The 15904-nt window shown below is 37.9% G+C and overlaps 1 protein-coding gene across 16 annotated transcripts in view; it reads right to left on the bottom strand.

The window, feature by feature from the left end:
* The window catches only part of LOC101041915 (aldo-keto reductase family 1 member C4), a 79475-nt gene that overhangs the window by 14683 nt on the left and 48888 nt on the right, over positions 1-15904 (bottom strand). For 4 of the 16 annotated variants that reach the window (XM_074405121.1, XM_074405119.1, XM_003939059.4 and 1 more), the window contains 2 exons: positions 11838-11920; positions 8831-10044 (listed from right to left, as the gene is read on the bottom strand). In XM_074405121.1, the coding sequence (XP_074261222.1) occupies positions 10002-10044; positions 11838-11920 (126 nt within the window). In that variant the 3' untranslated portion in view covers positions 8831-10001. Of the gene's footprint in view, positions 1-1701; positions 5440-8830; positions 10045-11837; positions 11921-14628; positions 15521-15904 lie in introns of those variants that run through there. The other 12 variants (XR_005581934.2, XR_005581929.2, XR_012518995.1 and 9 more) reach the window with 11 other exon arrangements.

Genomic DNA, 15904 nt, shown 5'->3' with positions numbered 1-15904 from the left:
GTAGGAGTGTGAGAATAATAACCATTTATAGACATTACTGTAGTGGACTGTAGTGTGACTGCAGTAGAGTTTTCAGCCTCTAGAGAAGGAGCAAGTGACAGATGTTGATCAGTTAGTGCCTGTCTAGCTCTTTTAGGAAAAATACACATAGCATGGACATATGTGCGTGTGTGTGTGTGTGTGTGTGTGTGTGTGTGAGACTCATATTCTTTTAGGAAAAGTACACATAGCATGGACATATATGTGTGCGTGTGTGTGTGTGTGTGTGTATGTGTGTGTGTATGGCTCATATTCTTTTAGGAAAAGTACACATAGCATGGACTCATATGTGTGTGTGTATATATATATATATGAGTTTACTGAGCATGAATCCACATGATCACAAGGTCCTACAACAGGCCATCTGCAGGCTGAGAAGCAAGGAGAGGCAGTCCAAGTTCCAAAACGGAAGAACCTGGAGTGCGACGTTCCAGGGCAGGAAGCACCCAGCACAGGAGACAGATGTAGACTGCAAGGCTAGGCCAGTCTCTCCTGTCACGTTTTTCTGCCTGATTATACTCTAGCCATGCTAACAGCTGATTAGATTGTGCCCACCCAGATTAATGGTGGGTCTGCCTTTCTCAGCCACTGACTCAAGTGTTAATCTATTTTCGCCACACCCCCAGAGACACACCAAGGATCAATACTTTGTATCCTTCGATCCAATCAAGTTGACATTCAGAATTAACCATCACAAGTCCACCCTTTGTCAACTTAAACCCTTATACATCTCCTGAGATCATAATATTCAAATAAATGCAATACTAAGGTCATAATTACACCTAACATAATACAATTATCCTTCCTACAATGGGAAGGCACTAATTCCCACCCCAAATACTATAAAGTTAACAAAAATGCTGATGTGAAGTCAACAACTCTTTTGTCACATGATAAAGGAGAAAGGAAATAAAATGAAGATATTTTCTTAGTACAAGTGTATACATGCACAAATACATTTTTAACAAAAGAAGGAGAAAATACTCACGACCCAGTCCTCGTTTCTGCAGCTGGTCACACGGTCACAGCTAGAATTGATGACTACCTTCCACCCATCATTATGTTCTTGCATATCAGATATATCCTTGTATACCTGATATGCAAGCACCTCACCAGGTTTTTTTGTTTTGTTTTGTTTTGTTTTTTTCCCTGGTGGAGTGACCCAAACCTTTATTCTTGAAGGGCCTGGGTCACTTGGAGTCCTGCCTGGATTGGGCTGTTGTAGCTTCCCATTGACCTTAACCACAGGGCGTGGTAACACTAGGTGACGTCCTAATGGATCTCCTGTGTTCCATGCATTCTCTTCCTTACCTTGCCGTGGAGCAAACAGTGAGGGAGCTGACTTGAGCTGCCCTCGGATAACAAGACCTATTAATACATTTGGCTCCAGGCTGGTCTTCAACCATAGAAAATACTGGTTCATGAACATATGAGAAGAAACATATCCACCCCCAATTAAGGTCCCCTGAAGCAAGCCAGGACCTGGGGTGGGATTGATAGCCTACAGGTTGTCTCCAATTTGGAAAGCTTTGTCACAAATGGTATGTCTGTGATTATCAGGTATTAAGATCACCCACTTAGGACATGCTGGTTCTAGGTGTGTGGAGAAATTAGACTGTCTTAGTCCATTTGTGTTGCTATAAAGGAATACCTGAAGCTGAGTGTTTATAAAGAAGAGGTTTATTGGCTCACAGTCTGCTGGCTGTACAGGAGGCATGGTACTGGCATCCATTAGGCCTTTGGTGAGGGCTTCAGGCTGCTTCCACTCATGGCAGAAGGGAAAGGAAAGCCAGCATGTGCTGAGGTCACAGAGTGAGAGAGGAAAGCAAGGTGCTATGCTTTTCCTAACAAGCAGCTATCAAAAAAGTAATAAAGCCAGAATTCACTTGTTACTATAGGGAGAACACCAAGTCATTCATGAGAAATCTGCCCCCATGACCCTAATGACTTCACTAGGCCTCACCTCCTTACACTGAGAATTCAGTATATGGTTGGGAGGGTCACAGATGCCAGCTATAGCATTCTGCCCCCAATCCATAAATTCATGTTCTTCTCACATGCAAAATGTAATCATTTCATCCCAATATTTCCCAAAAGTTGTAACTTGGTCCAGCACCAACTTAAAATACCAAAGTACAAAAATTCCTATCAGACTCAAAGCAACTTCCTGCTAGTTATGAGCCTATGAAGTCAAAAACAAGTTATTTACTTTCAAAGTACAACCATGTTATCAGCCGTGGGTAAACATTCCTTTTTCAAAAAGGAAGGTAATTTTAAAAAGGCAGGAGTAGGGACAGGGAAACAGGACTCATGGAAATCAGAATTCCAGCAAGGCAGACATCAAACCTTAAAGCTCCAAGATAATTTCCATTAACTTTATGCATCCTGGGCACCTGGTGCAAGGGGTCAGCTCTCAAGCATTTGGGCAGCCCTGTCCCCATGGCTTTGCTGAGCACAGCCCATGTGGCTGCTGTCACAGACTGGAATTCAGTGCCTGTGGCTTTTCCAGGCAGAAGTTTCAAGCTACTGATGACTCTGTGATTCTGGGGTCTGAAGGGCTGTGGTCCTGCTCCCACGTCTCCACTAGGCAGGAACCACATGGAGACTTCTGCTGGGGCAGGGACATGAAGATAGACCAGGTTTGAGTCATTATTACGTATTTGTTATTAGTGTGTTAATTTTTCTTTTTTCACATAAATTAAGACAGGCTTAATTTATGCCTGTCTAGTCTAATGGGTAAGTGGGCTCAAGTATAGGACCCAGGCACTGGTAGTGAGGGCATAAAAAAAAAAAAGTGGATTCACAATAGAGCAGACATAGGCAGTGTTACTTACAGATGGACTTTCTGTTGGGTCAGAAATAGAGCCCTGGAGGAAACCTATGGTCTCCAGGCTACAGTGAATCTCCTGTTTCATCCCATGCCTGAATTAAGGACTGTCTTCCTGATGTAGGAAAGATGTGTTCCTCTATTTCTGTGTCTGCTACATAAAACAGTCTGTAAAAGAATCTGCAAGTATCACTTACAATTGTAACTTAGCATGTTGGAGATTTCTGTTGAGGCTTTTACGTCCTCTGGAATCAACTCAAAGTCAAAAACCTGAAAGGCAGGCGATACTCACATTAACGTTTCCCCAGGACAGCGGCTTCCGCCTGGGAATCCAAGGACTTCGCAGGAGACAGAGGCAAGGATGGCATTAGGGGAGGTATTTCCATCCTCATCAGTTTCCAGGTGCGCCTGGCCTGGAATCTCTTCCACCTGAGCTCCGCCTCTTCTCCATCCCACCTCCTTCTGCTCTGCACCAATTCTCAAAAGAAAAGTGTACACTCATCAATCTAAAATATTTCTAGAGAACTGCTTGAGACAGAAAAAAGAAATCACTTGTTTTAAAATAGAAAAGAAAGTGTGGACACAATACTTACCACCTGGACTTGACCACACTTGGTCAGGCTCTTGTTTCCCCACTTCCCCTGGAACTCAATCCAGTTGTAGACTTAGACTGAACAAGCCTTGAACAACAGGACAGTCCCACTCAGTAATCTGCCCCATAAAAAGCATTTCCTGATCAACTCTTCTGCTTGCTCACCTCAGGACCCCTCAATACTGTCCATTTGCAGCTGTGTTTGCTTGTCCTTACAAAAAATGTTTTCTGATCGATCTTTGAGATACATAGATGTCATGCTCAGAGTTCTACCCTTTGAATAAATTTCTTTTACTTATGTCTAGGTTGGTTTTCACTTGTCAACACATAGCCCCTGATGGGAAGTCCTTTCATAGCAAAATAGAGAGATATTTGGTAAAAAAATAAAATAAAATAAAATGCTAAGTTTATTATGTGATCCAGGAGACAATTTCATGAAAGACTCAGATCAACTGCCTATGTATCATCTATCTATCTATCCATCCATTATCATCATCTGTTTCTGTATTTCTCTCTATACATATCTGTTCATTTTCTATCTATCTACTCACCAATTTATCCATTATTCTTCTTAAAAATGTATTTCAGAAATGATATGATTGTCAAAGGAGCAGCCCCTAATGGGAAGTCCTTTAATAGCAAAACAGAGATATCTTGGTAAAAAAAATACTAAGTTCATTATGTGGTCCAGAAGACAATTTCATGAAAGGCTAAGATAATCTGCCTATTATCTATCTATCTATCTATCCATCATCCATCCGTCCATCTACTATCATCATCTATTTCTCTCTATATATGTCTATTTTCTACATATTCACCCACCAATTTATCCATTATTCCTTTAAATAATGTACTTCAGAAGTTATATGGTTGTCATGGGAGCAGGTATTAACATGTGTTTAACTGAAAAATAAAATGTAATCTGTGTGGTTTAACAATGAGATTTAGATTTGCCAATTAAATTTTTCCACAAATGAATATACTTGCTCTATAACTAAAATGTTTTGAAGTAAATACATTACAAATAATATGTTCCAAATGTCATATTTTATAAATATGAAACTCATGATAAAATTTGTAGCTGTCATCTCAAAATGAAAAATAGCTTACATGGCTTTTCAAAATTCTTGTGGGATTCAAAACAAAATAAGTTGGAGACCTGTGATTAATATAAGGCCCAGAGTGTATATGGGGAGAGGTTTAGGAAATAACTCATTGTATATGTTAATTTGGTAAGGCTATGAACTTATACCTGGTTTCCTCTCTGCTAGGGGAAAGGTGATAAAAGATGACCCAGAAAGAGTCACTGCATTTAGGGTCTCACCATCCAGAGAGCACACTGATATATTAGCAAACAGCAGGCAATTAATAAAAAAAAAATTCACTAAGCAGAGCTGTTCTATGTATTATTATGGTGAAAAAATGTGGTGGGTGGTTTGAATGGTTAAACAAAGCAGCTTATCTTATTTGGGTTTGATCTTAAAATACAAATAGGAGTCTGTTGGGCAGAGAAGGTGAATGGGAGAACCCAGGGCCCTTAAATTTATTACCATGTAGAAGAACTCCTAAAACTGATTAAAATAACAGAGTTGAAATTTGCTTAGTGTCACATACCTAGTAAGTGGCAAAGCCAAGCACAGAGGTGACAAACCTTAGGACTCTGAGTCCAGTGCTCTCTCTTCTCACCCTTCCAAGCTGCCTCCATCCGTAGCACACAGGGGAGAGAAGCATGAGAATGAATGGAACACAGTGTATGCTTCCATGCAAGAGAGATCACCAGGACAGCACCCACGGCTCACTCTGAAGAAACACTACTGGTCTCATACCTGAAGGTCATCTTGCATTCTCTTCTCAGAGAAGCTCTTGGCCAGAACCAACGATGCCGCTAAGCTGGTTGACCTGGTCTGGGCTTCGACTGCATTTCTTGGCAATGGCTTTCAAGACTGGCTCCTCAAAGAGCTGTGGACTGTCGCAATTTAGCCTGAAAAATACAGCCACACACATACATATACACAGATAGAAAGGATGTAGAATGGAAAATGTAAAGTCTGCTGTCCCTTTTCCTGAACCTCTCTGGAGAACTGAGAGGAACTGGTACAAGGTAGCATGATTACAAACAGTTTAATAAATATTCGTAGAAAGTTATTCACATTGCAGCAAACTGGGAACAAGTAAATCGTCCAGCAACAGGTGAATGGATGCACAATTTGTAGTATAGTTGTCCATATAATGAAATATTACCAGCAATAAAACGAAAAGAACTACAGATATTGCAATTACACGAATGTATCTCACAAACATGGTGAGCAAAAGATGCCTGATTAAATATAATATGCATTAAGTCTTTCATAGAAAATTTTAGAGCAAACAAAACTAAGATTTTTTTTAAAAATAGCCGCCTAGAGGTGAAGAGTTGTTTTCTCAGAAGAAACAAAAAAAATAACTTTTTTTGAGTGACAGAAGGTTTCCAACATAGTAAAATCCATCTCTACAACAAATAAAATAAAAATCAGCGAGGTGTGGTGGCATGTAATTGTGGCCTCAGCTACTTGGGGGGCTGAGGCAGGAGGATTATTTGAGCCTGAAATGTCAAGGCTGCAGTGAGCTGTGATTGTGCTACTGTACTCTAGTCTGAGCAACAGAGTGAGACACCTACTCAAAAAAGGAAGGAAGGAAGGAAGGAAAGAAGGGAGGGAGGGAGGGAGGGAAAGAAAGAGAAAGGAAAGAAGAAAGAAAGAAAGTGAGAAAGAAAGAAAGAGAAAGAAATAGAAAAGAAAAGAAAAAGGGAGAGAAAGAAACAAAAGAAAGAGGGAAAGATTCTTCAGCATGTTAGGGATGTGGGTTATATAGTACATCCGTCAAAATTGTACAGCATTACAGCTTATGCAAATTTTACATTAAAATCACTTTAAATATTATAGTTGGAGTGGGGTTGGGAGTAGACAGATGTGTAGACGACACAAGAAGGAAAGAATATGGGAGACACTGAAGCTCAGTGGTGTTTCATGAAAACCAACTATAATATTGTTTTTACTTTTTTGACTTCGTTCATCATAGAATTTAAAAACTTAATTTTTATAAGAATTTTTCATCATCAGTAGAATACCGCTATGGGTTAAGTCTGATGTTCTTGTTACCACCTGGGTCTCTGTGGGACACCAGGGCCCTGGAGGCAACTCAAACAGAGTCCTTGGACTTGCAGAAGTGCAGGTGTTTGCTCTGGGGTAACTATGGGTGACATTGCACCTGCAATTTTCCAAGACCAAATGTACAAGAATAAATGAGCCAGTAACCATATGCAAATTTAAATAATGCTTTGAAGGAATATGTAATACTACATTAGTATGTGTACTATTTATTACAGATTGATCAGCTTTCTTATGCACCTCCTAAAATATTTTTGAATCCCATCATTTGGCATACTGATACAATAAATTAATATTTCCTTTTCAGCTTTTATTTTAGGTTCAAGGTATACATCTGAAGTTTTGTTATCTGGGTAAATTGTGTGTCACTGGGGTTTGGTGAACAAATGATTTTGTCACCCAGATATGGAGCATAGTATTCACTAGGTAATTTTTTGACCCTTGTCCTCCTTCTACCATCTGCCCTAAAGAGAACCCACTGAGTATTATTCCTCCTTTTATGTCTATATGTACTCAGTGTTTGGCTCCCACTGATGAGTGAGAATGTGTAGTATTTGGTTTTCTGTTCCTGTGTTAATTTGCTTAAGATAATGACTTCCAGATGCATTGACGTTGCTGTAGAGGGCATTATTTCATTCTGTTTTATGAATGTGTAGTATTTCTTGGTGTATATGTGCCATATTTTCTTTATTCAGTCCACTGTAAATGGGAATTTAGGTTGATTCCATATCTCTATGAGTATGAATAGTGCTGCAATGAACACATATGTGCATGTGTCTTTTTGGTAAAACAACTTATATTCCTTTGGGTACATATCAAGTACTGGGATTCCTGGATTAAATGGTAGCTCTGTTTTAAGTTATTTGAGAAATCGCTAGGCTGCTTCCCACAATGGCTGAACTAATTTACATTGCCATCAGCATTGTAGAAGTATTCTCTTTTCTCCATAACTTTGCCGACATCTGATATTTTCTGACTTTTTAAGTTTATTACAGATTCTAGATGTTAGACCTTTGTCAGATGCATAGTTTGCAAACATTTTTTCACTTTCTGTAGGTTGTTTACTCTGTTGAAAGTTTCTTTTGCTGTGCATAAGCTCTTTAGTTTAATTAAGTCTCACTTGTCTATTTTAATTTTTGTAACAATTACTTTTGGAGAGTTCATCATTAAATTTTGCCAAGGCCTATGTCCAGAATGCTATGTCTTAGAATTTCTTCTGGGCTTTGTATAGTTTTGAGCCTTATATTTAAGTCTTTAATCCATCTCGAATTGATTTTTGTAAGAAAGAAGTTGAGTTTCACTCTTCTGAATATGGCTAACCGTTATCCCCACACCATTTTTTGAATAGGGAGTCCTTTCCCCACTGTTTGGTATTTTCAACTTTGTTGAAGATCAGATGATTGTAGATGTACAGCTCTATTTCTGGGTTCTGTAACCTATTCCATCAGTCTCTATGTCTGTTTCTGTACCAATACCATGCTGTGTTGGTTACAGCAGCCTTGTAGTATAGATTGAAGTTGGGTAGTGTGATGCCTCTGGTTCATTTTTCTCCCCACCTTGGGGTTCCTTGGGTATTCAGGCCCTTTTTTTTGTTCCATATAAATTTTAGAATGGTTTTTTTTCTAATTCTTTTAAAATGGTGTTGACGGTTTGGCAGAAATAGCATTAAATCTGTAAATTGCTTTGGGTAGTATTGTCATTTTAACAATATTGAATCTTCGTATCCATGAGCTGGGATTTTTTTTGCATTTGTTTGTGTCATCTCTAATTTCTTTCAGCTGTTGTTTGTTAATTCTTATCAGAGCTCTTTGACTTCCCTGGTTAGCTGTATCCCTGGATATTTTGTGGCTATTGTCAATAAAATTGTATTTTTTTTTATTCTGAGTTGGTGTCTCTCTCTGCTGCCTCGGCTAGAGTGCAGCAGGGGCATGATCTCAGCTCACTGCAACCTCTGCTTTCCATGTTCAAGTGATTCTCCCACCTCAGCCTCCCAAGAAGCTGGGACTATAGGCCTGCATTACCGTGCTTGGCTATTTTTTAAAATATTTTTGTAAATCCAGGGTTTTGCCATGTCACCCAAGCTGGTCTTGAATTACTGGACTCAAGCGATCTGCCTGCACTGGCCTCCCAAAATGCTGGAATTAGAAGTTTGAGCCACTGCCGCTGGCCAGATTGTACTCTTGATTTAGCTCTCAGCTTGGACATTATGTATAGAGCTGCTACTGATTTTTGTACTTGATTGATTTTGAGCTGCTTGATTTTGTATATTGAAACTTTACGAAAGTTGTTTATCAGTTTCAGAAACCTTTGGGCAGAGATGGAGTTTCTTGGTATAGAATCATATCCACCATCTGTTAATACAGATGGCTTGCCTTCCTCTCTTCCCACTTGGATGCCTTTTGTTTTTTCTCTTGCAGGCTTGCTCTGGCTAAGATTTCAGTATAGTAGCCATGGTGAGAGTAGACTTCCTTGTCTTGTTCTGGTTCTTATGAGGAATGCTTCTAGTTTTTACCGATTCATTGTGATGTTGGCTGTGGGTTTGTCATAGACGGCTCTTATCATGTGGAGGCATGTTCCTGCGATGCTTTGTTTGTCGAAGGCGTTTAATATAGAGAGATGTTGAATTTTATGGTAAGGCTTTTCTGCGTCTATTGAGATAACCATTGGGGTTTTGTTTTTAGTTCTGTATATGTGATGAATCACGGTTAATGATTTTTGTATATTGAACTAAACTTGCATCCCGGGAAGAAAGCCCAGTTTGTCGTGGTAGATGACCTTTTTGTTGTGCTGCTGGATTCAATTTGCTGGTATTTTACTGAGGATGTCTTGGTCTATATTCATCAGGGATATTGGCCTGAAATCTTATTTTCTGCTTCTAGAGGAGGAGCAAGTGACAGGTATTTATCAGCTAGTCTGTGTTTAGCTCTTTGAGAAAGGAGAAAACTAACAGCACAGAGTCTGGAAGGTGAGCCATATTGACAGGATGCCCTTCCAGCATCACAAGAATCAGAGCTCCAGGAACCTGGGGAGGAAAACTCCACCCACTCTCACCTCAAAAATGTCTACACAATGGTTGTTATCATCATACACTCCCTGCCCAAACTTGCAGGCAAATTGCATTTTTTGGCCCTCATGAACCAAAAGGAAAAGAAACATACAAGTAACAGAGAAAGGAGCAGGAAAAAAATCTTTAGGAAAAACATTCAATTATTTGAAGATGATAAAAATTTATTGTGTTTGCTTTCTGGCCTATGGATTTATATCTTCTAGCTAACTGAAGTTGCTAAGTGGGATGGATTTAGACAGAGGCGGTATGTCCAGTCACCAGCATAGAGGCATCCTCTGCATCACCATCCACAGGCAGCCTTCTGCTACATGTCATGCAATGCCCTCCATGTTAATTTTCATCTGAAAATGGATAATTATGGTGGCCTGCAAGACTGAAAAGAGAAAAAATAGTACATAATAGGGATGAAATGACTCTAATACTACAGTGGTAGTGAAGTGATTTCTATGAAACTGTCATTTAGTGTGAATGTTAAGAAGTTTATTTTCTGACTAGTTATAGAATATTTCTTACTTTTATAAACATAAGTTTATAATATGGGCTTTCTCCAAAATAATAAATTCTTCAAATTATATTCTCTTTCCTAGAATTTGTCACATAAACTACACAGGGTCAATTGTTCAAACATAGTCTTCCATATCTGTCAACAGAGCAAAGAGATATTCTGACCTTTCTATTTCAAATTCTCAGTGAAAACAGGAATTCATCCTGCATTATTTTGAATAGAAGCAAGCCAGCTATATGTTCATCGTATAAAAAATTTTGAGTGTTAAATGTTATTTCTATTTCAAATTCTCAACAAAAACAGGAACTCATTCTGTGTTATTCTGAATAAAAGCAAGCCAGCTGTATGTTCATCCTTATTAAGAAGTTTGAGTGTTAAACGTGATTGATGGCAATCACACATCTTTTAAGACATATTCTTTCCTTTTTTTTTTTTTTTTGCCTCTTACATTATGCTACAGAATAAAAGATTCATTCCTTACTGATTGGCTGCTTACCATAAGGAAAATATTTTCTTTGATTCAGATATGTAAATTGTCATATATGCTATGGTGTTCCATATCCTAAATTCTACAATATGCTAAGGACAATCTTCAAGTGAAAATCATACAAAATATAGTGATGAAAGATGATGAATAAACCAATTGTTAATGTTAAATAATTAATTGATGATGATAATTACCTATGTTTACTACTCTTCCTTTCCATTTCATGATTTCCTATTTCATTTTTATTTTTCTCTAAACTAATAAAAATATAAACAATGATATATCCAAAAATATTTGAGTTCTTATGATGTGCTGCTGTGCTTACCCTTTTTAATACATTCTTTCATCATGTCTATTACCTGTTAATATCTCCACTGCAAGCAGTGACATGACTTGTTTTACCCTCATCACATGAATTGCTTTTCTGTGAATCCTAGAAGCTTGGAGCATGTAGAAAGAGTAAGATCTTTTGTCAACTATACGTTATCTCCAAAATGGAGCTTTAGTCTCTAACTCTTCCCTTGATTTTTAATCTCTCTTCCCTAAAAGTTCTTTATACTTTGCATTGAGATTTCTATATTGCAAAAACTCAAAGCCAAGAGTTCTATTGCCCACTAAGGGCAAACTTTCTGGAAGCAAAATAGTTTTTGGGTCATGAGCAAATGTCTAAAGAGAAGAGAGAAAGAGATTTGAAATGATTAAAGATTCTGTATTGACATGATCTTGTGAGCAATTCCATATGGAAGACATGAGAATTTCTGACATGAATCTCAAGTTTGATTGAAAGATTTTTATCTGATAAAGAACTGAGCCGATTTGGAAGAACATCTAATCAGGCCACATGGGCAATAACCACAGTTTGTCCACTAGGCCATAGCAAAATGCCAGTCCTACATAAAAGGCACAGACTCAGCAATGATATTGGCTGCTCTGGAAAGCTTCATGAATTCAAGAGAGCAGAGGCATAGGTTGACCCATGCTGACCCTCGGCCTACTCACCCTGCCAGAGAACAGAGCTCTGGAGTGAATCCAGGAGAAGAGTTCCAGAAAGCTCCTGGCTTACCCCTCACGCACACTGGCCTCTGTCTTGATAATATTGAGGTAACATTTAAATGCCATCTGACATTTCTCTTCCAAAAATGAATTAGCCAACCCATTTACCAAAGTTACTTACTAATCTAAGACAACATATCGATAATTTCTGTTTAAGCCATCTAGAACTTTCATATCTGCTGAAGACAACTGGAATTCAGAAACCTGTCAAAGAAGCAGAAAACTTTTATTGTTAGATTGCACAACTGTCAATTTGAAATAGCCAAGTATATCAGACAGTAGGGTGGAGAGGCAATACTTATCAGGTAAAATAAACGTAAATCTATTTCTAGGTATCATACATTAAAACTGCACAACACTGCAGAGAAAGAGAAGATACCAACAGAAACTAGAGATAGAATGAAGTTGACCTTGTGTGCATGTGATTGGTTCACGTATTTTAGGAAGATTCAGAAGAATGTAGTGGGAAATTTTGAAACATAATTTAGACAGTTTGATGGTGATGCAATTTGGGTATTTGTCCCCTCCTAATCTCATGTTGAAATGTGACCCCCAGTGATGGAAGCGGGTGTTGGGGGAGGTGTTTATGTCATGGGGACATCCCTGATGAATGGCTGGGCAGCCTTAACCATGGTCATGACTGAGGGTTCACTGTATTCGTTTATATGAAATCTGGTATAAAAGAGTCTGACATGTCTCTCTTCCTTTTCTCTCTTGCTCCCACTCTTGCTATTTGATGTGCTTGCTCCTCTGTCACCTTCTATCATGAGTAAATGTTTCCGGAGGCCTCACCAGAACCAAATGCTGGTGTCATGTTTTTTGTGCAGTCTGGAAAATGGTAAGCCAAATGAACCTTCTTTCTGTATATTTTATCCCCCTCTCAGGTTTTTCTTTATAGCAGTTCAAAATGGACTAATACAGAAAATTGGTACCCGGAGTGGGACACTACTAAATAAAATAATAAAAACCTGAAAATGTAACAGTGGCTTTAGAACTAAGTAAAGAGCACCATTTGGAAGCGTCTGGAGGGCTCAGAAAAAGACATGCGAAGATAAGGAGTAGGTTGGGACTTGTTAGACATCGGCTTAAGTGATTGTGACCAAAATGCTGCTAAAATTATGAACCATTAAGTCTAAGCTAACAAGGTCTTAATTGAGAAACTTGCTAGAAACTGGAACAAAGATTACCCTTATTATACCTTAGGAAAGAACTTGGCTGCATTGTGTTCATGTCTGAAAACATTGAGGAAGTCTGAACTTAAGAGTGATAACTTAGGGTATATGGTGGGAGAAATTTCTAAGCAGCAAAGCTTTCAAGAAGTAGTGTGGCCACTTCTAACAGCCTGTGATCAGATGTGGGAGCAAGGAATGACTTAAATTGGAAGTTAAAGCTTCCTGAAACTGCTCCAGAATGAGATGCTGGTGCTAAGCTTTTTGTACAGCCTGCAAATTGTGAGCCAAAGATACCTCTTTTGTGTATAAACTACCCAGCATGAAGTATCCCTTTACAGCAGCACCAAACAGACTAATGCAGATGAATAGTGTTGGACTCTGTATTTCTCTATCTGTCCACATGACACAAACAGCTCCCACCAGGCCTCACTTTCTTCACTGAGGATCCCATTTCAACATGAGATTAGGAGGGGGCAAATATCTAAATTGTATCAGGGACAAATATCTAAATTGTATCACCATTGAATTGTTTAAATTTTAAGTTTGGCCGGGCATGGTGGCTCACGCCTGTAATCCCAGCACTTTGGGAGACCGAGGCAGGAGGATCATGAGGTCAGGAGATCGAGACCATGCTGGCTAACACAGTGAAACCCCATCTCTACTAAAAAAAAATTAGCTGAGCATGGTGGCACGTGCCTGTAGTCCCAGCTACTTGGGAGGCTGAGACAGGAGAATTGCTTGAACTCAGGAGGTGGAGGTTGCAGTGAGCCGAGAGCGTGCCATTGCATTCCAGCCTGGGTGACAGAGTGAGACTCCATCTCAAAAAAATAAATAAATAAAATAAATTAGAAAAAAAAATTGTAAGTTTCAAATTTCCCTCTAGATTCTTCTGAATCTTCTAAGTACATGAACCAATTATGTGTACACAAGGTCAACTTCTTTCCATCTTTAGTTTCTGTTGAGAGCTTCTCTTTCTCTGCAGTGTTATGCAGTTTCACATCAGATATTGAAATACTGAAATCCAAATATATTCATCTGTATTTCCATCTCCATCTTCAATGGACAAGTACAATGTGAAAAAAAAAATAGTTTTCAAAAAATTCCAGACAGTAATTGTCCAAATACTAATAATGCCATGTTTAGAGAATACAACTACTTGTTTGAAGAGGATCTCACTACTCAGAGATAATTTATCAAAACGATGTCACTAATTGTTAACATATAACACTAAATAACTTAATAAATGTATTGGAATACTCTGAAATAACGATACAGAGAATGAGAGGTAGAGAGAGAATAAAAACATCATCAATTTAACAATTGATGAATCTAGGGAAGAGGCATTTATTGTGATTATTCTTAGGACATTTTCATAAATTAGACAATTCTTAAAGGAAAAAGTTATCCAAAGGCTGTTAAAAATAAGTTCTCTATGAATGAATGTAGGAAAGCATACACAAAGGCCTTACTAAAGAAATCTATGTAACTAATTGAAGTGTATATTAAAATACCACTTAACTGATTATTCATATAATAATCATTAATTGGAAATTGCAATATTGTTAATAACTCAGTTCTCACCAAATCGATCTGAAGTTTCATAGCAATTTCAGCCAAACACCAAAATATTAACCTTTTTGTTGAAGTTGATACTACTAAATGTTATATAACAGAACACGCATTCAAGACTAGCCAAGACATTATTATATAAGAGAATATGTCAGAAAAATACTTGTACCATTCTGGTGGCAAGACTTTCTATTCAACATAATTTAGACAATACAGAAATGTTAATAAGTCACTTCAAAAGAGGAGAAATGCCAGAGAAATGCTTACAGACATTGTTTATGACAGGATGAATAATCAAGATATGTGAGCAAATATGGACTTTTCAATAATTGTAAGACATTTTATTATCAATTAAAAATTATGTATATGCACATTTGCATTCTTATTTTGTATAATATTAAAAAATCAATTCCATTTGAATATTTCAATTTATAAGGAAAATATATCAATTTTATAAGATATTAAAAGAACATAGTGTATTATTTTACTATATATTAATATGTAATATATACTATTTTACTATACAATTATGTAGTAAAATATCATCATGTTTTAAATATAGAAAAATACATCATATTTATCAACTACAGGAAAAAGGCATGAAGAATTTGACTACAATAAGAGTAGTTAGAAAATTTATTTTGTTTAAAAAACCATGAAAAGAATCAATACTCGGGTATATTTTGGGAGTTGTTATTTCAACAATACATCAAAATCTCTAAGGAACTAATATCCAGGAGATATATATATAATCATAAAGTATATGCTAGATTAGTTAGAAGGATGCCCTCCAATACTTCCCATGTCCCTGAATCCACTTGCTTGATTATATGAACTTCAAGCATCTCCTAATAAAAAGTGGTGTGTCTGTTTCCCAATCCCTTGAGTCTGGTCTGTCCTATAACTTGCATTTGCTGATAGAATTTTCCAGAAGAAATGGTGTGGCAACTCTGAGCGTAGACCTGGAAAGGCTTTGCATGTGTCCACTCACTGCCTTGTGCTGAGGTGAAGCCTGGTCTGGATGACTGGGGGACGAAGAACTTCATGGAGGAGAAGGAGGCACCTAGACAGATGCCCCACGGTTATCCTGAGGCAAAACTGCCTCACTGCCCTGCACACACATGAGAGCCCAGCCACGAACAAAAGGACTGGACTGAGTTTAGGCAGAACTTAGGCTAAATTTCAAATCACAGAATTGTTAGCTAAATACATGGTTTTGTATTAAACCTCTATGTTGAGGGGATTTTCTTTCCTAACTCTACTTATTAGTATAATTATGGTCTTCTACACATAGAAAAAGACAAGCAACCTAATAAAAATACCCAAAGATGTCAACAGGCACTACTATGAAGGAAACTCTAAGAGAATACATATATGAAATTTATACTGAGTAAATAAGGACATGAAAAAAAAATTTGCAATGATTTGGAGACTAGAGAACACTTAA

The sequence above is a fragment of the Saimiri boliviensis genome, chromosome 8 (genome assembly GCF_048565385.1).
Source record: "Saimiri boliviensis isolate mSaiBol1 chromosome 8, mSaiBol1.pri, whole genome shotgun sequence".
NCBI lineage: Eukaryota > Metazoa > Chordata > Mammalia > Primates > Cebidae > Saimiri > Saimiri boliviensis.
This window is presented reverse-complemented; position numbering and strand designations above follow the sequence as displayed.